This window comes from Chelonoidis abingdonii, chromosome 1, assembly GCF_003597395.2.
Source record: "Chelonoidis abingdonii isolate Lonesome George chromosome 1, CheloAbing_2.0, whole genome shotgun sequence".
Taxonomy (NCBI): domain Eukaryota; kingdom Metazoa; phylum Chordata; order Testudines; family Testudinidae; genus Chelonoidis; species Chelonoidis abingdonii.
Window position 1 is genome coordinate 25,564,677 of NC_133769.1, and position 22,228 is coordinate 25,586,904.

Below are 22,228 nucleotides of genomic sequence, written 5' to 3' on the forward strand. Positions count from 1 at the left end.
CTCAGTTTGATGGGCATCTGGCCTACCTAATAGATGTGGTACATAGACGGCATCAACTTGATCGGCTCCTCAGCTGCCCAATGGGCGTGTGGCACTATGTTTAATATAGGATGGGCTAGCCAATGGGCGCGCTGTAGAGACGGTCTGAGCGTCTCTCGCGCTGGCTTTTCCCCAATGAGGGAGGACCTCCTCTCCAGCTTAGACCCGTTTGCTGGATGGGCCCCTCGCAACGCGTGTGGGGACTGGGGGCTGCGACGTGATGAGCCGAGGTCCTGCGAAGCGAGAGGGCAGGCTCTGGCCTCGGTCGCGGGGTGAGGCGGCAGCAGGTGCTGCGCAGGGCGGCCCGGGCCTGCCTGGTAGGTACAGGGAGAGGCGGGGCCTCTCGTCGCCTGGTCCCGGGTACGGGTTCCCAACGGGGGTGGGGACGGGGCTAGTTGCAGCGGCCGAACCCGCTGTCCGTGCCGAGTGTGGGCCCATCACAGGCCGAACAGAGGGAGGGCGGGCGGGAGCTGGTGCATGGAGGGGATCCCGCCCCCAAGCCTTTCAGAGTTGCCGGTTGGCTGAGGCGACCCGCTGCGCGAGGATCCAGAGCAGAGGGGCGAGGGTAACGCGAAGCCTCCCCTTGGACCCAGGGGAACTGCGAGTCCGGCCAGGGCAGAGGCGCCATTTCAGATGCGGGGGGGGGGGCACAACTTTAACCATGTTTCCTGGGGCTACTTAGGCACTTGAAAAAACTAGTATTTTTTGACAGGAGCCCTGTCTCTAATTCCTTTATAAAATACATTAAATAAATATTAGACCCACTCAGCCCTAATAGCATGTTCTGACATCTTGTGGCAAGTCACTTAAGGGACTGGTTAGGTTTAAAATGTTAACATATATTCTTTCTTTATTACTAACTCTGTGGAGCGCGAGAGACCCTGTCAGGCGCCCTCTCCTCTGGGAGGAGAGCAGGGAACAGACACATCTGGGTTCTATATAAGAACATCAGTGACTTTACTGGGTCAGACCAAAGGTCCATCTAGCCCAGTATCCTGTCTTCTGACAGTGGTCAATGCCAGGTGCCACAGGGGAATGAACAGAAGAGGCACCGAGCAATCCTCGAGTTGCCCTGTTGCTCACTCCCAGCTTCTGGCAAACAGCAAGGGACATGCAGAACATGGTATTGGATCCCTGGCTAGTAGCCATTGCTGGATCTACCCTCCATGAACTTAATTAGTTCTTATTGGAACCATTATAGTTTTGACCTTCACAACATCCCCCTAGCAAGGAGTTCCACATGGTGACTGTGAAGAAATACGTTTGTTTGTTTTTAAATCTGCTGCCTATTAATTTCATTTGGTGACTCCTAGCTGTTGTGTTATGAGGAGTAAATAACAATTCCTTAGTATTCTGTTAGCTTTTTTAATTGAGCAGGGTGTCTTCAGAGAACCATCCACAATGACTCCAAGATTTCTTTTTTGAAGGGTTCAGCTAATTTAGACCCCATCATTTTATATGTATAGTTGGGACTGTATTTTGCAAAGTTCATTACTTTGCATTTATCAGCATTGAATTCTTCTGGCATTGTGTTGCCCAGTCACCCAGTTGCTAACTCTTCACAGTTTGCTTTAAACTTAACTATCTTGAGTAATTTTGTACTATCTACACATTTTACCACCTCACTGTTTACCCCTTTTTCCAGATCTTTTATGAATATGTTGAATAGGATGGTCCCATTACAGACCCTTGAGGGACACCAGTATTTACCTCTCTCCATTCTCACCTTTTATCCTACCCTTTGTTTCCTATCTTTTAACTGAAGTCCCTGGCAGTGCTTTTAGGATCATCTAACAATCCTTAATTTACTTTAATGATAAGCCTTTTGTTATCTTAATCACCCTGCCTCTGTTTATAAACAAACTCCCTGCCCCAAAGGCTATGGTGCTTCCAGCTTCAGAACTTATCACATATCACATTCAGACTGTTGCAGTTAGGAGCTCTGTCTGGGGCTACAGTGAGTAGACCTCCCCTAGGAAACTCAGGGGCAGAGGGGCTAGAGCCCTCCCCTATCCCACCCCCATGGTGCCCCTGGGGCAGGGGTGGAGACTCATGAACTTCAGGGAACCTCAGTGACTCACAAGCACCTTCTGCTGTGAAGGAACCCTGCTGACACAGAGGACAGGAATATAGCTGCTGCCTGCTCCAAGTAATCGCTCTGAGTGGGGAACAGACCAGGCAGTGCAGGGAGACCCTGAGGCATTCATGATCTCAGAAGTCAGCTATGAATTCCAGAAACCTGCTTCTCCTAATTGGCTGGGCCTAACCGCAGGAAATGCTCCTCTAGACGCAGGCTTAGTTGGCCTACATGTGATACTTACAGCAGTTGGCCTACATGTGATACTTACATGTGATACCTGTGTCACAGAGGTGTGGGTGGAAAAAAAACACCAACATAACCCTCACTCTTGATGTATCCATCAACAGAAGTATTTGTCCATCAACACAACCAACATCATTTAGGGAGGTGCTGTTCCTACCTTGACAGAAAAAAACACTCCTATCAGCGTAGGCCAGTGGTTTTCAAACTTTTTTTCTGGCAACCCAGTTGATGAAAATTGTTGATGCCTGTGACCCAGTGGAGCTGGGAATGAGGGGTTTGGGAGGGGCTCGGGAGGGGCTCAGGGCTGGGCCAGAGGGTTGGAGTGTGGGGGTGAGGGCTGTGGGGTGGGGCTAGGAATGAGGGATTCAGGATGTGGGAGGGGCTCTGGGCTGGGTCAGAACTGGGGATGCAGGCTCTCAGGTGGGGCCAGGGATGAGGGATGCAGGAGGGGGCTCTGGGTTGGGAGGGCTTAGGGGTGAGGCAGGGGATTGCGGTGTGGGAGGGGCTTTGGGCTGGGGGTGCAGGCTCTGGGCTGGGGATGAGGGGTTTAGGGTGCAGGAAGCAGCTCCAGGTTTTGGGGGGGCTCAGGCCTGGGGCACAGGCTTGCCTCCGGTAGCTCCTGGTCAGCAGCACAACCAGGTACAGAGGCAGGCTTCCCGCCTGTCCTGGCACTGTGGACCACGCTGCACCCCAGAAGCAGCAAGCAGCAGGTCTGGCTCCTAGGTGGAGGTGTGCAAGTGGCTCTGCATGGCTCACACCCACCACACAGTCCCTGGCCAATGGGAGTGCAGAGCAGGTGCTCAGGATGGCGGCTACGCATGGAGCCCTGTGGGGGCCCCCCCAGCCTAGAAGCCAGTCCTGCTGCTGGCTGCTTCTGGGGCATAGCACGGTGTTGGAACAGGTAGGGACTAACCTGCCTTAGCCAGGCAGCACCGCCAATGGGACTTTTAATGGCCTGGTCCTTGGCGCTGACCAGAGCCGCTGCGACCCAGTCCCTTCCATTCCATGATCCAATTCTGGGTTGCGACCCATGGTTTGAAAACCACTGGTGTACGCTATGGCTACACTCCAATCTCCAGGGTATAGCCATAGAGTAAGGGTTTATTGACTTAGGGAGTTATTCCAAATTCATTTAATCCAGAATATGGCATTTATGGAGGAGTAAGGGCATCCACTAAAACAGTTAATCTACTTTAAATTAACACCCTACTTTATTCCAGATCAGTTTTCAGGGACAGACAAGCCTTAATATCCCAAAATAAAAGGGATGTTTCTTGCTGTTGGTGCCTTTAGGCCAGCAAAAGGAGGCTGAGAATATTAAGTGTCCCAGATAATGAGGCAACTGACAATAACTTGTTCCCCAAGAGCAGAAAATAACAACTGTACACTATATGCCAAAAACACAACAGAAGATGGTATTTCTTTCCATTTGGATAATTAGTTGGAGCTAGTGAATGTCAGTTTTCTTTCCCTAAAAAATGTAAATGTTCATTTTTAACTCAAGAGAAATAAAATGCTTTAGTCTAGTAAGATAGATTTGTGACTAAAGCCATTCAATAAGGTAAAATGCCCATGGATTAGTTGAAGAAAATTGGGCAGGACAATCATTCTTAACATTCAGTGCTATAGGAATGAGGTTGTTCCTTGAACTGGAACATTGTTTTAGGATATCCTTATCCTTATAAAGGTGAGTAGAACAGTTTTTAAACAAATTGAGTCCAAATCATTAATATACTATTACCAAAACATTAACCTTTTCTTACCTGCCAAGCTCTACGGTCAGGTTCTACCCTTGTTTCGTGCATCAATATTTCCACTAAAATAAACGTGAATTGCACATGCACACATCCTCCAAGAACAAAATTTTGACTTCAAGAAACCTAAAAGAGCAGACAAGATTTTCTGCATTCCTTGGACCATATCATGCTCCCTACATCCCAGTGTGGAGAGGAGCCTCCATGCTTGGTTTTCAACTCCCCATTCAGAGTGTGTTGCCTTTTTCTGTGGCGCATTCCCTGTAAGAGGGCATTTCCTCATAGCACAGTTCCATTGGAGCCATCTTGCCTGAGTGCTGGGGACCAGTGTTGGTGCAGGGACAGAGGCTTCTACAAGATCTCCTGGGATCTGACAAATACGTCTCACTGAGGTAAAGGATCGACCCCAAACCCCCCTTTACAGGATACAGTGAGGAAACCTCTAAGGAATTCTAGTAGAGATTTCCATACAAAAGCCCCCCCTTCCATAGTTTAACATGTTTTGGAGTAGGGGGAAAGGAGGAGAGATGGATGATGTAATCTCTTGTTATTAGGTCACCATTTTTATGGAAGGAAGCTGTCCGTTTGGTATATGTAAGTGTTTTGGCTATACATGTCTTGTTAAGTATTCCTTCTCTAAAGAACATATTTAAACTACTGGTTTTTATTCACATTTTTACATCTAATTTTTCTTTCCAATAAGTGTCTCATAATTTTTCTCAACTGGGGAAAATTTAGTCCCTTTGAAGCACCAAATACATAAATTATTAGTTGGGACTGTCCTCATTGTCTATATTGAATATGATCCGGTCAAGATCATTGGTCAATGGGCAACTTCCAGTCCAGTGATTAATTCATCTTTATCCATCATAATGTGGTCCAAAATAGTTCTTGTGTTGGGTGCAGTATCTTTTTGTGTTAGAAAATAGTCATTTATAAGTTTATAAATTCCAATGTTTTACTACCAGCTGCATAAAACCTCTATTTCATGACTCTCAAATTGAAGTCCTCCATAACAACCATTTTTCCCCCCATACATTAAACAGGTACAAAAGGAGTAACTTAGAGGGCAGTTTAAGAACAGCCTGTTTCGATTTGGTGGTCTATAACAGGTCTCCCCAGTAGTTAGCACAGTGATCTATATGCAGTCAAGATCCTATAGTTTTGCATTTATCATAACTCTGAAACACGTAATGGTGTCACTGTCCTTCCTAAGCAGGTTATAACCAATGATATTTGACATTCCAGACCTATGACTTGTCCCACCCGTTTCATTAAGGTCAATATCAATTTTCTATTCATTGAGAATTTTCAGTTCCTCTTGCTTGTTACTCGTACTTCTAGCATTGTTAAACAATTTCTTCTCTTCACGTGTTTTCCCACATCTGTTCAGTGTGTTCGGAACGTGCTGAATTTGAGTTCTTACCACATTTACCTCCTCCACTCTTGCCTTTCTTTGTTAGGTTAATACTTTCCAGGCTGCTTCTGCTAGTCTCCAGCTGAGAAATTCAGCCCCCATTACTCCCAGCCTGAGAGATGCAGGCCATCTCGTTCGTAGTGCTCCTTCTCGCACTGGCCTACTGTTCCACAAAATATCCACTAGTAGTGCAGCCAGCAATTCATCTCCTTCAGCCTTCTATTCATGGGACCAGAAGGATCTATGAGAATAACACTTGGTCTTTTATCTTCAGCTTCTTTTCAAAATCTAAGCCTCTTGTAATCTGTATAGTTCCATGTGATGTGAAGTCATTGGTTCTAATGTTTCATCAGCAGTGGAGACTTGCCAATTTACTTCATAATCCTGTCCAATTGTGCAATTACATGTCAAATATTTGCTCCAGGGAGACAACACGCCATCCTGTTATCCTTCTGTCCCTTGCTGAGTTCTCTCTCCGCTCTTCTTAATATGGAATCACTACTGAAAATTGTTTGCATTTTCAGGATGATTGAATAACCTGTCACAAGGCAAACAGCTACCAAACTGCAAGGATGCCCATCAGCTATGTCCCTTATAGCTTCCTGTTCCATTCCTCCAGAAAGAGAGTTCCTCAAAAGTTGACTTACTGGTTATCTGATAACTATTTGATAATTCTAGCCAGGCTGAATGCCTCGTAGCTCTGTGTCACAAATGATCAGTTTGTTTCTTCGGTTCCTGGTCTTTCTAGTTACCTTAGTGCCAATCCTTCCCCTAGTGTTGTCTGTGGCAACAATTGCTGAATCTGGTTATCCAAGTAGTAGTCGCCTTCTTGGATGATGTGCATTTATGAAACTACCATTTCCAGACCACATCTCCTTGATAGTACCCCCACCAGCCAGGCAGCATTCTTGTTTTGTCCCTTGACAGCAGCTTTTGTTGTTTATCTCTTTCTATGGGAATTTGGAATCAGAGCATGTGGGAGAAGTACATTCAGTAGACAATGGGTCTCTGCACTTGAGTAGATAGGAATATCTTTTTCTGTCTCCTACACAAAGCTCCTTGCTTCTTAAAGATTAAATCAGAAGAAAGTTGTACAAATCTGAATATGTGCTGTTAGGCAACTGAGGTCCTATTTAGAAAAATATCTATAGGGTTTGACTTTCTAAAATCACCACCTGATAGAGAATGGGAAAGAAATAGTGGAAGCAGAAAAATCTATGTAACCATGGATCTAAAATACATTTCTGAGGATGTGAGTAGGAAGGGTTTGGTATTTTTGAAATCACTGGTCTGTCTTTCCTGCTTTGAAATTTTTTCGCTAATATTGTAGAAGCAGGTCATATATAGGGCTGTATGCAGGAGCCCTCAGAACTCCAGCTCTTGTGACACCAAGCTAAAATCATGAGCAACCAGAGCTGTGAATAGGAAACAAAATAAACGTAGATTGTAACTGGAGCCTGTGCATACACACCATATCCAGTTCAGTGGGGCATTGGTCCCTGACTGCCCTCTAAGCACTACTGTAATACAACTCATGTCAGAGCCAACACTAACTGTGCAAAGGGCTGGGTGCCTATTGGCTAAGTTATCACAAAAATTGTCCTTACACTTTATTAACTGTCCCTTAGATTGTTCAGTCTGAGCCGCAGTTTGCACGACATTTCAATGAGTGTCTTTGCTATTTACAAGAGCAGCGTCCATTTTAGAGAAATTTGCACACTATTTGTGCTTTGGCAGTGACTAAGTAACATAACACTTCCATGTATGTCATAGTGCTGGAAAAAGTGTTGATAATGTGTTCAGCCTTATACAAACCAACAAATACAGTTTCTGCTTTGGAGACCACAATCTAGAGAGATTCACAAAGATGACAGGCTGCACAGAGAAATCCAAAGTTAAGGTTAATTTAAGGTTAAGGCTTCTATAGTTTAACTGTAAATTGCTGTATTTGCTCAGCAGAATATGTTTTGTTAGGGATATGAGAGGATGGGGGCTGGGCTCATTGGCTTACAAAAGCATTCAGGTTTATGAGTGACAAATTCATTTGGGAAGAAGACCAGAATTAAAATGCTCAGTGTTAAGACTTGTATCATTGGAAGAACAGAGTCATAAAAGGGAAATGAGAAATATAGTCTGCTATCTAGGTAAGGTGGGATTGTGGTGGGTTCTGAAAGCAAGAACAAAAAGTGAAACTTTTGCATGTAAATCTTCAAGATATATTCCATATGTTCTGGATATGCCATTTTTGACTTCTTTTTTTTCCCCCCCCCCCCCTTGTCTTAGGTTGTTGCTGAGAGTTGGGGGAAAATAACTCCCTATCAAAGCTGTTTAAATGAGAATGTCCCTGGCGCAGAGAGTGCTGCTCACATGGCTTTTCACATTACTCTTCCTGATCATGTTGGTGTTAAAATTGGATGAGAAAGCACCATGGAACTGGTTTCTTATCTTTATTCCAGTTTGGATATTTGATACTATCCTACTCGTTATGCTAATTGTAAAAATGGCTGGGCGATGCAAGTCTGGTTATGACCCTCGCAATGGTTCTCAAAATATAAAGAAAAAGGCCTGGTACCTCATCGCAATGCTGCTTAAATTAGCTTTCTGCCTTGCCCTCTGCGCTAAACTGCAACAATTTACTGAAATGAAACTAGTGTATGTCTTTATCCCCTTATGGGCCTTACTCGTGGGGGGAATGATTGAACTTGGATATAACATCTTCTATGTACGAAGAGACTAAGTTGTAACAAACTTTTTCAAATTGACCAGTATCAAATTACTGGATCATCCTATCTTGGTACAAGCTTAAACTGCACACAGCAACTACAAATGTCATTCTGAAAATTTTATCTAAGACAGGCTGGTATTAAAGTGGATTTGTTCAGTTCTTATTTTAGAACTATCACAAATATCCTCATGTAAATAAAGTATGTTTGACTTCAGCTATGTTTGACTTCAGCTGTGTTTCTAAATATGACTTAATTTGTTAAAACAGCTTCACGGCCTCAAAGCTACTAGACCTTCCATTCTAGAGTGCTTCCTGTTTAAATTCTGGGAGGAGGATTTAGTTTTCCACTACATATTGTATTATTAAGTTCCAGGGAGCTACTTACAATAGTTCTAATACAATTTTCTATACTGTACTAAATTTCCTTTTGAGCATTGATAACAGATGAAAGTAATTAAAGTGGGGCTAATAGCTCTGCCTATTACAATTGCGTGACACTTCACATAAGATGCTGTTTTTCTGTAACTTACAACCATGCCAGACTAACAATTCAGGAGGAAATTTTCTAGGGAGTTTCTGCCTCAGAATTGTTTTTTTAGTTATTTTTGGCTGATATGGTTCAGCCATTTCTTAGTCAGGTTCTCTTTGAAAAACTCTAGCACTCCTGGATTTTGGAGCAAGGAATTTGAAATGGGGGAGGAAGTCACTTTGTGTCAGGGATGTGCCTTTTTCATTCTCTGTGACCATCTGTACAAATCTGGGCAAGTTATAAGCCTTTGGGCAAAAAATGTTTGCACATGTTCAGTAGAGGCATGAGCTAAGAATTTCAGAAGACTCAGTTCCCTCTCAGACCTCTCACAGCTCCTAGTGCTGACCAAAGTGTTCATGCAGCATCCCCACAAAGCCCAGGGCAACAAGGGTGAAGTCAAATTCCAAGTAATAGCTGCTCTGGGGCTAACGAGTGGAAATAAGACCTGGGAGCTTCTCTATGCTGACAATGACCCTCTGTTGGCACCAAAGCAGCCTAGCGGAAGCCGTGTGATGCAAGTGGAGAGAGGACAAGACCCAGACATAAGAAATTGTGGGGTAGATTAGTAGAAAGAGCCTAGGGGTGGGAACTGGGCCTGTCCAGATAAGGAGACAAGGTCTGTAACCTAGCAGGCACCTAGTGGGCCTGGGGGAAGGTGACACATCAGAAAAGCTAGGGGAGATGAGGATGCTGAAATTAGATGAGACACCCAGGGAGGGAGACTGAGGATATGTCTACACTATGGGATTATTCCGATTTTACATAAACAGATTTTGTAAAACAGACTATAAAGTCAAGTGCATGCGGCCACACTAAGCACATTAATTCAGTGGTGTGCGTCCATGGTCTGAGGCTAGCATCGATTTCTGGAGTGTTGCACTGTAGGTAGCTATCCCATAGTTCCCGCAGTCTTCCCTGCCCATTGGAATTCTGGGTTGAGACTCCAATGCATGATGGTGCAAAAACAGTGTCATGGGTGATTCTGGGTAAATGTCATCATTCATTCCTTCCTCTGTGAAAGCAACGGCAGACAATCATTTCACGCCCTTTTTCCCTGGATTGCCCTGGGAGATGCCATAGCACGGCAACCATGGAGACCGTTCAGCTTCTTTTTAGTCACCGTATGTCTACTGGATGTTGCTAACAGACGCGGTACTGCAGCACTATGCAGCAGCATTCATTTGTCTTTGCAAGATAGCAGAGACGGTTATCAGTTGTTCTGTACTGTCTGCCATGCCCTTGTAAATTGGCGATGAGATGACGGTTATCAGTTGTTCTGTACTGTCTGCTGCTGTCATGGGTGCCCCTGGCTGAGGTCGGCTGGGGGGCAAAGACAAAAATGGGAATGACTCCCTGAGTCAATCCCTCCTTTATGGTATCTAAAAATAGAGTCAGTCCTGCCTAGAATATGGGGCAAGTGTCAAGATTTGTACTAGAGAACCAGGAGAGGCTACAAACCGCTCCGTGTCAGATTCCTGCAGAAATGATGAGCTATCATTGCCATTCTAGGGGTAGGAGGGGCCCCTGCAACAACCCCACCATGATATGCATCCTCTGCTCCCCCAACCCTTCCTGGGCTACCTGTTAATGCAGTTGTCCCCCCATTTGTGTGTATGAAAGTAATTAATTTAGATATGTCTAGGAGTAAGAACAAAAAAAACTTGACTTTGTTGAGTGAGGATAATAATGAGGGGGAGGCAGCCTTCCAGCTGCTATTGATTAGTCCAGGCAGGACCAGGTAATCTTTTCTTTACTACATGAAAGGGGTGGGCCTGATCGGAGCTCAGGCCCTTCAGTTTTGCTCTTATTGATGAAGACTCGGTCTACCAATCCGATCTCGTACCATTTCTACTGGTAATGACCGGGAGGCATTCTATTTTATACCCAGCGCGCCCCAGCCGCATCTTCACCTGGATGGCCAGCCAGGGATGCACTCTGCAGGACTGCATGAATGATCGACGGATATTCAGTCATAGTTGTACCGTCTAGCCACGGGGAGGGGGAGGGGAGAGGATTCTTTGCTGTTCACTTGCTGCGCGCATCACCGTCTCTACCGCCAGCAGCATTGCATGATTGACATTAAGGCGCTGACGCATTATAAAAGAAGTCAAGAAATACGAATTTTTTTTTTCCTTTTCTTTTCAAGGGAAGGAGGGTCAATTAAAATGAGCTAATACCCTGGAACCACCCGGACATGTGTTTGACCCTACGGAATTGGGAGCTAGCCAAGAATGGCAAATACTTTTCAGAAGACTGGCTGGGGTCTGTGGCATATGCTGGTGTCCTCAGTACCCCCTCCTCCTCCCATGAGTGTCCATTTCATTCTTTGGGGGGGGGGGCTTTACCTTACCGCTTGTCACCACAGCACTTCTGTGACTTGCCGTCGCATATCATTACGCCTGGATTTATTTTTTTCAAATGCTTTGGCATTTCATCCTGTGTAAACGGAGCTCTGATATAACAGATTTGTCTCCCCATACAGAGGTCAGATCCAGTATCTCCCACACGGTCCTGCTAGAGCTCTTTTTGGATTTGGGACTGCATTGCCACCTGTGCTGATCAGAGCTCCACGCTGGGTAAACAGGAAATTAAATTCAAAAGTTCATGGGGTTTTTCCTGTCTACCTGGCCACTGCATCCGAGTTCAGATTGCTGTCCAGAGAGGTCACAAAGGTGCACTGTGGGATACCACGTGGAGGCCAATACCATCGATTTGAGGCCACACTAACCCTAATCTGATATGGTAATACCAATTTCAGCACTACTCCTCTTGTCGAGGAGAAGTACAGAAACCAGTTTAAAGAGCCCTTTATATCGATATAACGGGCCTCATTGTGTGGATGGGTGCAGGTTTAAATCGGTTTAACGCTTCTAAAATCGGTTTAAACATGTAGTGTAGACCAGGCCTGATTGGGAGCCAGTGGGGATGGAACTGTGTGTGTCCAGGGGTTAAGGGAGGATGTAGCTGGAGGCTATGAGAGGGAAGAAAGATCAGGGAGTGGGAAAGAGAACGGGAAATGGGCAAGGAGATAGATAAGAATCCTGAAGAGTGGAGAAGATGTCTGACTAGGTTAGAAAACTGGGAAAAAGGCCAGTGGTGTGGTAGACATTGGACAGGTTAGGGGAGAGAGGCCAAAAAAAAAAATCAAGCTTAGAGGGAAATGGGTAGTATATTTCATGCCTAGTAGACAAAACACTGCTCCAGTACCTGGAATGGAATCCAAGATCCAAATCTCACCATTCTTTGTCAGCAAACATTTGAGACCACCATCGGTAAAATGTCCATCCTCTTCTACATGTGGTCTACCTATAAAATGATTTCTTACTTCTGCTATCAGTTACTTAGCTCTAAAAGCAGATGTTTGTGTGGTGGATGTAAAGATCTCAGTCCCTGATGCTCAGCCCTGTAGTTTTCACTATTATGCCTCAATAGGATTTGTTTTCTCAGTTTACTTTAACTGTTAAGAAAATTACATGAAAAGGTACAAAGTCAAGCAGTCAAAAATTAGGAAGGGCTGGAATTAAGATTGCCTGTGAAACCTTATTTCAGCCCCTTTTTGCATGTGTATCAGGTCCAGTTGAGAAGATAAAACCACTAGGTTCCATGTGTTTTAAGCCTCTGGCACCTGAACCAGTGACTTTAGGCACAGCCCTGTTTTAGGACCACTCAACACACTCAGGTTTCTGATCTATCCAGAGAGCTGCAACCACATGGCTTGTTACACCGTCCCAGGAAACAGTGCTAAGGCCCCAAACTCCCCTTGACAACTCCACCTGAAGTTGACAGCTTTGTCATTTACCTCTTCAAAAGGCCAGATGACAGCTGTAGCATATAAGAGTATTTCTATACTACAAACTTTGGTTAAGGCAAGTTACGTTGGCATATAGCCACTGAAATTTATATCGTTTGGGCTTATATAATTAGTTGCTTATATCAGCACTGTGCTTACCAGGAGCACTTAGTGTTGATGTAAAAGGCGGTTCACCATGGGTAGGTATTCCAGTGTGCCATGTATCGCTGTCCAGCGAATGCCTTTTCAGTTATATGTGCAATGTTTATGGGATAGTAATGACTCATCCAAGTATCTCCAGGAGCTAGGGTTCAGGTTCCCAGCATGCTGTCTCCATCCTATAATATTCCTATCCCATAATATTTTCAGTTTATTTTAAAAAAATCACACAAACTCATGCAGAACTTTTCAGTTTCTGCCACTCTGAAAGAAGCATGGAGCACCCAGAGCTTTCTACTATTCTCATGACTGTTACAAATATATGCCATGATTCTCCTGTATCTGCAGACTCCAGGAAGTACCACAACAACCAGGGACATGACAATTTCTTTGAGGGCAGTTTGCTGAGGGACATAACAGAAAACATTTCAAGGTTGTTTGGTGGCATTCATGGAGCAGCTGCAGACAGGAGTGCTGCATCTGGGCCTGGAAACAAGCACTGACTGGTGGGATCGTAATGCAGGTTTAGGACGATGAGCAGTGGTTGCAGAATTTTGGATGCAAAAGGCCACATTCTTAGAGCTGTGTGCCAAGCTCACTCCAGCACAGAGACACCAGCATGAAAGCAGCATTGACAGTGGAGAAGTGAGTGGGAAATGCACTCTGGAAGCCTGCAACGCCGGATTGCTACCAGTCTGTGGGAAATCATATTGGAGTTGGAAAATCCACAAGTTTATGTTGATTTGTATACCAAATGCAGCTACCTTTGCAAAAGGGGTCTCAGGAGCAGGTCCCTTTGTCGAACCCAAGATTAAAAAAATAGTGGCTAGTTCTACTGCCTGGATATGTTGTCAGAATATGTCTTATGGTAGGCAAGCTAGAATTCTTCTAGAATCTATGGGAAACCTTATAAAGGTGTTGAAACCTTTAGTATACTCTTTTAAAGAGATCTAAACAGAGAGCAAGTGACCCAATATGGGAGTGCTTCCAAAATTAGCTGGTGCAATATTCAGATCTGTAAAGTCCACAACTGCTACTAATTTCAAGCCTGGTGCCAAGATATTCTCAGAGCTGGGAAAAGCAGATCTCTTGCCATTCTGCTGCAATCTCACCTTTAAAGTGACTCCAGTTCAGGCACAAGAACATCTTTGGAATCTCACATATCTTCTTTGGCAGTTCCAGAGGGTAAATCTTACCAAGTTTTTCCTCTGTATGGGTACTTTAGGATTTTGAACCTAGATCTGACAGGTTCTTTGTCTTCAGTTCTCTCTTAATAGATGTACATGGCTCCACAATTCAGGTATTTCTATAAAACATCAAGTCAATAGATAAAACTTACAAAGGTAGGTGATCTTTAGTTTTAAAACTGATGAGGTCTTGGAGAAACTAAAGGCCACCAGATCTCCAGTTGAGTCAGTCAGTTCCTCACAAAATTCTTTCAGAAGTCAGCAGGTATTTCAGTAGAAATCTTCTGTACCTGTCTATGTACAGAGACCCAGATAGTCTAGGAAAAAATTTTGCCATATCAAAAAAGGCTGTTTGTGCTTCCCTAGCCTCTGTTGCCTCAGCAGCAGATGCTGCAACATCCAGCATTCTCAGACTTGCTGCTTAGAGAATCATAAACCAATTGTGAGATTGAAATCCTCACTTTCTTTTCCTCCTCCTTTTTGGAGACAATTTGTCCCCAATTGTTTCAGGTATGAAAAGCTATTTAGTCAAGCTATTTCTGTACTAGAAATCAAACAGAACAGACACTTCAAGATCATAGCAAAATCCAGTCCTTCCTCACCCCCAGGGGTCTTTTCATGAAAAACTGATGCAAAAAGCAGTCTTGACCTTACTGAAAACTGAAATCTGGAGACAGAAGTAGTACAAGAGCCTTGGAGGGGAGAAAGACTGGTTTTATTCCTAGCAGCGTCTTATTTCTAATAGAAACTGTCTTACACGTTCTACTCCATCTCCGCAAATTGAAAAAGTGCCAATGCAAAAATTCTGCTCATTGGAGAAACCATGCACAATATCTCCTTTCAGCTTTTAGGACTGGTTTGCCCCAGCTTCTTGAGAGGGCTACTTCCATAGTGTTGTAAGGACAAGACAAAGTTCCTCCAGTTCATAGCAGACAAACACCCTTGCAAACCTGGCAAACCTCATAATATTCATTAAGTGCTCAAATGTTCTCTGACTCATCTGCATCACCCAAATCCGCAGGTGTAGCCAGATCTGGATGAATGGCTCACAACAGATTCCCACCATGGCATCCACCTGGTGCCAAGGGGGGAAAAAGACTGTTCAGGAGAAAAATCTTACATGAAGCAGTCTGATGGATTCCAACAAGTTGTAGTTAGAATTCATATTCCTGATGGAATTCTGCACCATGGCGCAATCCAGAATTTTGCAGAAAGTAATGTGCACACAGAATTTCCTTTCCTCCACAGAAATTGGCTGCAATACTGCTGGGGGCTGCTGGACCCAGCAGAGCCCAGCTCGCACATAGAAGACACTGTCGGGGGGGAGTGAGAGGGACTTAGAGAGTTCCTGGCAGCTGCAATTCCCTGCATACCCTGAGGGAAGGAGACAGCAGTGTGCAAGAAACTGCATACAAGTCTGGGACCTAGCATCAGGCTGTTTCTTCCTCTGGATCCCTGAGCTCTGAGGGGTAGGGAGAGGTGTCTGGTTTGGGGGGGTGCACAGCTGGGCTCTGGGGGAGCCCATGGCTGGGCTTTCGTGGGGAAGGGGTGTGGGTATCTGGGCAATGAATTGTGTGGCTGAGCTCTGCAGGGTGTATGTGTGGGTATCTGGCCAGGGGGCCTTCGCGGCTAGGCTCTGTGGGGAGGGGGTGTGGTTATTTGGGCTGGGGGGCCCTGCAGCTATGCTCCAGGAGGGGGAGTGGCAGGTATCTGGGCTTGCGGGGGCCCTGCAGCTGGGCTCAGGAGGGGGAGGGGGCAGAGAAACAGGAACTGGCTTGCCATAGGGATTTGTTTAACTTTCTACTCCCAGGGAAATTATTTGTGTGTGTCTGTAACAATACAGACATATTTGTAACAGGTATTTGGAAATAAACTACCAAAATGATTGAAACTGGTGTGATTATGTAGTGTTATTATGATAAATAAAATTTGCAGAATTTTAAAATATTATGCACATAATTTTGTAATTTTGTGGTGCAGAATTCCCCCAGGGGAGTTCAGCACAACAGATGACAGTTCTTTGTCCTCCAATGTCTCTTCCACCAGAGCCTTTGAAGGCTCCTGGTGCTTTAGGCAAGATGGACTATGTGGGCACCTCAGTGCAGATAACCAACGTAACCATCCCAAATCTGAGGAAGCTCTTTCTGGGATCCTAGGAAACTAGGTACATTTGGTGAGACTCTTGTCAGAGGTCTATCACCGTGCAGTCTCTTGGAACCACTAGCACTTAAAGAGGTTCTTTCCTTGTTTTTATCTGCAAAACTTTAGATTCCTGGTTCGTGTGCTTCCTAAGGGGATATTTTAACAAGAGGATAACCCCTGTCAGTCTGGTATTTCATATCAGACTTAAGCACTGAGGGAGCCTTACCAGTCATGCTACTTGTGCTTGGAGACACCGTTCCAGATCTCCCATTTTATGTGCTACTTGATCCTCTTGAGCAGAGGGTGCTGTTGTCCTTTTGGGACCCTTTTTGTGAAAGCCTCAGGGGAATTGATGTTACAAGGATACCATTCCCCAAGACATAAAATCCACTTTTCATGTCTCTTTGAAGCACAAAACATTGCAGGGAACAGGAAATACCTTAAAGCATTTTTAGATGGATCCATCATCTTGAGAGACTTGAAACTACCACATATTCAATTAAAATAAAAAACTAAAATAAAACCAAGACCTTTCAGCATAAACTCTAAATTCCAACTCTTCTTTTTTCTCCTCTATGCTGCTGTCATCTACTGTCTGCCCAACTCCTCGCTGTCAGCTTTACTCTCTGATTTTGACTCCTGACTTCTTCTGTTCCTCTCCTCACTGTGACATTCTATACCTTGGGGGAGCACCCTGTAACCCCCATACTCTTCATTTATATATAATTGTGATCTTGCATATAAACCATGCCATGTAAGGTATCAGGAAAGGTTATGATCTCCTGAAATAACTGTTCTATCTAAATATATACATCATTAATGTATATGAAGTTATGCAACTGTGTTGTATGGTTGTCACTAAAAATATGCTGTGTGTTTGGGAAGCACCCAGATCGTAGCTCTCCAGAGACAATGACAAGGGAGATAACCAGTGCCTGGGTGGGTGCTGAACACCAGACTTCACCAGTCATTGTCCAGGAGAGGAGTTACAATTCAATGACTCACCTGCATTAGGCCACACCAGGGGAATTGCTCAACCTTGCCTGGGGACTCAATGCCTCAGACTGCACCACTTCCCGCAGCCCCCATTGGCCTGGAACAGTGAATCGCGGCCAGTGGGAGCTGCGATAGGCCAAACCTGCGGACGCTGCAGGTAAACAAACCGTCCCAGACTGCCAGCAGATTTCCCTGATGGGCCACGTGCCAAAGGTTTCTGATCCCCCTTGCTCTAGAGGCTCACATCCAAACTTTGTCTGGAGTTTTGCAGATTATTTCTGTGTAACATCTTTAAGATATGACCTTTTCTGTCCATCCACTCAGTAAAACTCTCATCCAAGCTGTCATCTCACTTTGATTAGTCTTCTGTCTGGCCTTGCACATATCCATTCAGATTGCAGAGATCATTTTCCTAGCTCACCACTTTGACTATGTCACCTTCCACTCTTTGAATCCCTTCACAGACTTCCCATTCTCTATCTGATCAAACATAAGCTGCTTTCATTTTCAAGGTTCTGCACACTCAGTCCCTACTCTACCTATCCTATTCTCTATCAAGACCCTGGTAATTGCCTCTGATCAGCCTTCCCTGCCCACTTACTAAATTTTCAAACACCTTCATGCTTTCTCCCATGCTGCCCCACATGCTTGGGAGGTGCTCTCCATAAACATCCATAAAGCTATCTCATCCACCTTCAGATCCCTCCTCAAAACTCTCCTCTGCCATGTCTACATAAAACTTCACAGTGGTTAGGCTGCTGGTGTGCAGAGACCGCTGCCTACACCAGTGGTCCCCAACCTTTTCCGGTGGTGAGTGCCAGACGACAAGCCACCAATGACTGTGGCCGGCGGACAAGCATCCACTGAAATTCCGCCAAGAAGCAGCAATGTCAAGAGGCATCGCCACCAAAATGCCACCGAATTAGCATCATCAAGCGACTTCGCTGCCGAAATGCCGCTGAAAATCAGCATTTCGGTGACAGTATTTTGGTGGATGCTTGTCCGCCAGCCAGTACGCGGGACCACTGACCTACCAATATTTACCAATGTTTACCATTATTATCTGATTACTTGCATTTCCCCATCTGCCTGTATCCATCATTTGCCTCTTGTTTTACTTAAGATTTTTGTTCTTTGTCTGTACCATACCTAGCACAATGAGGTACCCCATGGCTAGGGTTCCTAGGCACCATGGTAATACGAATAATAATAATAATAAGCTAACAATGTAAACCACTTTTACAATTATTTACAAGTATATTTAATTATCACAGAAGAGGAGAGGTTAGTTCTGTGACTGCTCAAACTGGTGGAAAGAGAGAAGAGAGAACAGAAGTCAGTTTGTAGAAGGTAGTGTTTAAGGGAATTGCATGCACTGCCTTACTCACAACTAAGGCTCAACAAGATTATGTGACTTAAACTTTCATCTACAGAACTGTTTTCTAAATGTAACTCTGAATCTGTTCAGAAAATGGAAAGAAATTAACCCCAGAATTTTCAAATGGAGTTGTTGGGTTTGTTTTTTTTTAAAGTGTATGGAATAAACATAATTTTAGTGCAACTATTTTTACACTCATATCTCAGGTGGTTATACATATTTTTCTCAACATTTCCAAAAATTACCATTGGGGTTCAAAACATGAGAAATTTCAGTTCAAAGTTAGAATGAGCATATGAAAATAAGGATTTATGATTATATTCCCATAAGTTTAACTGCTATCAGGCAACCCTTTTAATAATCACTGCACTTGAGTCCAAGGGAAAGCAATAATTTTCCAGTTAGAAAACACTGTCAGTTTTAGAGTTGCTGAAAATAAGCTAATAGTTACATTATGAAAACATTTTACATTCTGAGATAATCTCAGACTGGAGCCCCCTCATTCCCAAGTACCATCATAATAGATTGGAGGAAATCAAATCATCCAAATGGCTACTGCACATCTTGTCACATCATGGCCATCAGCTTGGTAGTCTTGAGACTAAGGGTACATCTATGCAGGAAAACAAACAAACAAAAACAAAACACTGCAGCAAGGCTCAGAGCCCAGGTCAACTGACTTGAAATCATGGGGCTTGTGCTACAGAGCTAAAAATAGCAGTGTATATGCTTGGGCTGGAGCCTAGACTCTGAGACCCTTCCTCCTTGCCAGGACTCAGAGCCTAGGTTACAGCCTAAGCCCAAACGTCTACACTACTAGTTTTAGCCCCATAGAGCCTGGGCCAGCTGACTCGGGCTTGCACTAAGATTCGCTATCAGGAGAGTTTTTTTGCTGTGTAAATATACCCAGAGGTGGAAATCACACAGCTAAGTTTTACAGTTGAACTACACACAAAATGTGTGTTCTCTTCATGGCATCTTTGTGATGTAGGACATTTTTTAAAAAGTGAGCCCATCTTATGTTTGACCACTTTAGGATTATCCAGGCTTGAACTTCCAATTTTGCTGGAGAAGAATAATGACAATATCAGAAACCTGACCTACATCTTTCCAAGTCTCAGGCAGTCTAAGCAGGTATCACTATGTGACCATTAGAATAATCACAACACAAATTATCTAAGTCAACACCCCACTTAGTTCATGGCTGAGAAAGCTGCAGCTCAGTGTTCAGACTATTGTGATGTCACTGTCCACCTCCAGCAAAAACAGAAGTCAAGTGCAGATCATCTTAAATTTAAAGAAGTATGTTGTGTAGAGTGAGGCAATTGAGACAGTGTCATAAAAGAGCAAGAAACACATTTTTAAAAGCAGGAAGGAAATGAGTGCTACAGCATAACTAAATATAAAAATGAACAATGCATTTTATAAAGAAACCATTACTACAGGATGTATATTAGTCTTAACATAACACTTCTTGGGCGATGGAAGCACTCAGCTGCATGTTATTACAACACAGGCACGTATTTTATAAGCATTATTGCTTAAGGACATGACTTTAGGAATCTTGACCCAAATATTCTTGTCAGTGTCTAATGCCAAAGTCTGAAGCTAATCTATATATTTAGTTTCTTAGGATTTACCACATAATTTCAGGGCAGATTCCTCAGCTAGTAAAAGTCACTCCACTTTGTCAAAATGTTACCTGAGAAAAGCAATACTTTCCTTAAAATAGATGGCCTTTAGAACACACACACAGACACACACACACCCAACTCCAGACACTGATATTTTCATCCACTTGGATTATAATCCATAAACAATTAAGTACTTAAATCACTTCCTTAAAAATCCCTAAAGTGTTAAATACATTAGGATACTTGCATTTAAAATGAGAGGTGGCATTATCCGATTGATTAAAACCTAATGCTGTCCTGGGCAACACAGTATGGGAAGGAGGTGAGCAGCCCTCAGTGGTGAAAGAACAGGTTACGGACGATTTAGAAAAGCTGGACATGCACAAGTCCATGGGTCCAGATCTAATGCATCCAAGGGTGCTGAGGGAATTGGCTGATGGGATTGCAAAGCCATTGGACATTATCTTTGAAAACTTGTGGCAAACCGGGGAAGGTCCTGGACAATTGGAAAAAGGCAAATATAGTGCCCATCTTTAAAAAAGGGAAGAAGGAGAATCCGAGGAATTACAGGCCAGTCAGCCTCACCCCTGGAAAAATCATGGAGCAGGTCTTAAAGGAAACCATTTGGAAGCACTTAGAGGAGAGGAAGGTGATCAGGAACAGTCAATATGGATTCACCAAGGGCAAGTCATGCCTGACCAACTTGATTGCCTTCTGTGATGAGATAACTGGCTCTGTGGATATGGGGAAAGCAGTGGAAGTGATATATCTTGACTTTAGCAAAGCTTTTCATATCGTCTCCCACAGTATTCTTGCCAGCATGTTTAAAAAATATGGATTGGATGAATGGACTGTAAGGTGGATATAAAGCTGGCCAGATTGTCGGGCTCAACGGGTAGCAATCAATGGCTTGATGTCTAGTTGGCAGCAGGTATCAAGCAGAGTGCTCCAAGGGTCAGTCCTGGGGCCGGTTTTGTTCAGCATCTTTATTAATGATCTGGATGATGGGATGGATTGCACCCTCAGCAAGTTCGTAGCTGACACTAAGCTGGTGGGAGAGGTAGATACGCTGGAGGGTACGGATAGGGTCCAGAGTGATCTACACAAATTGGAGGATTGGGCCAAAAGAACTGTGATGAGGTTCAACAAGGACAAGTGCAGAATACTGCACTTAAGACAGAAGAAGCTCATGTACCGCTACAGGCTGGGACTGACTGGCTAAGCAGCAGTTCTGCTTAGGACCTGGGAATTACAGAGGACAAGAAGCTGGATATGAGTCAGCAGTGTGCCCTTGTTGCCGAGAAGGCTAACAGCATATTGGGCTGCATTAGTAGGAGCATTGCCAGCAGATCGAGGGAAGTGATTATTCCCCTCTATTCGGCACTGGTGAAGTCACATCTGGAGTATTGCGTCCAGTTTTGGGGCCCCCACTACAGTAAGGATGTGGACAAATTGGAGAGAGTCCAGTGGAGGGCAACAAAAACGATCAGAGCACTGCAGCACATGACTTACAAGGAGAGGCTGAGGGAACTGGGCTTGTTTAGTCTCCAGAAGAGAAGAGTGAGGGGGGATTTGATAGCAGCCTTCAGCTACCTGAACGGGGGTTCCAATGAGGATGGAGCGCAGCTGTTCCTAGTGGTGACAGATGATAGAACAAGGAGCAATAGTCTCAAGTTGCAGTGGGGGAGGTCTAGGATGGATAGTAGGAAACACTATTTCATTAGAAGGGTAGTGAAACACTGGAGTGGGTTACCTAGGGAGATGGTGGAACCTCCATCCTTAGAGGTTCTTAAAGCTTGGCTTGACAAAGCCCTGGTCAGGATGATTTAGTTGGTGTTTGTCCTGCTTTGAGCAACTGGTTGGACTAGATTACCTCCTGAGGTCTCTTCCAACCCTAATCTTCTATGATTCTATGACAGAATTAGGCTGATTAATCGGCTAATTTTAATGACAATAAAATAACTAGCAAGGATCTTACACCACCACCAAGAGAGTTCAGAATTTTAAAACTGAACTCTTCCCATGCTCTTCCTGGCAAGAAAGGAAGTAGGACACACTACTCAATTTTAGGTATTTAAAGCTAGCTGAAAAACAAATATATCATTTAATCTCAAATATTCTGTGGAACATGCATGTAGAGTCCTTTGTTTTCATA

At 44.2% G+C, this 22,228-nt stretch overlaps 1 protein-coding gene and 1 long non-coding RNA gene across 3 annotated transcripts; one reads left to right on the forward strand and one right to left on the reverse strand.

Moving 5' to 3' along the window:
* The first annotated feature begins 114 nt into the window (after positions 1-114).
* On the forward strand, positions 115-8,472 carry TMEM60 (transmembrane protein 60). 2 transcript variants are annotated; one of them, XM_032779248.2, is made up of 2 exons: positions 115-356; positions 7,817-8,472. In XM_032779248.2, the coding sequence occupies exon 2, from the start codon at positions 7,866-7,868 to the stop codon at positions 8,268-8,270; it is 405 nt and encodes a 134-aa protein (XP_032635139.1). In that variant the 5' UTR covers positions 115-356; positions 7,817-7,865; the 3' UTR covers positions 8,271-8,472. The 2 variants fall into 2 exon arrangements, with proteins under 2 accessions (XP_032635139.1, XP_032635140.1); XM_032779249.2 differs by lacking the exon at positions 115-356 and adding an exon at positions 7,411-7,433.
* Positions 5,057-19,351, reverse strand: LOC116824154 (uncharacterized). Its single transcript, XR_004373573.2, has 3 exons — positions 18,909-19,351; positions 13,849-14,042; positions 5,057-6,948 (listed from the first exon to the last, which is right to left on the reverse strand). It is a non-coding gene; the product is annotated as an uncharacterized LOC116824154 (long non-coding RNA).
* Positions 19,352-22,228: the final 2,877 nt, after the last annotated feature.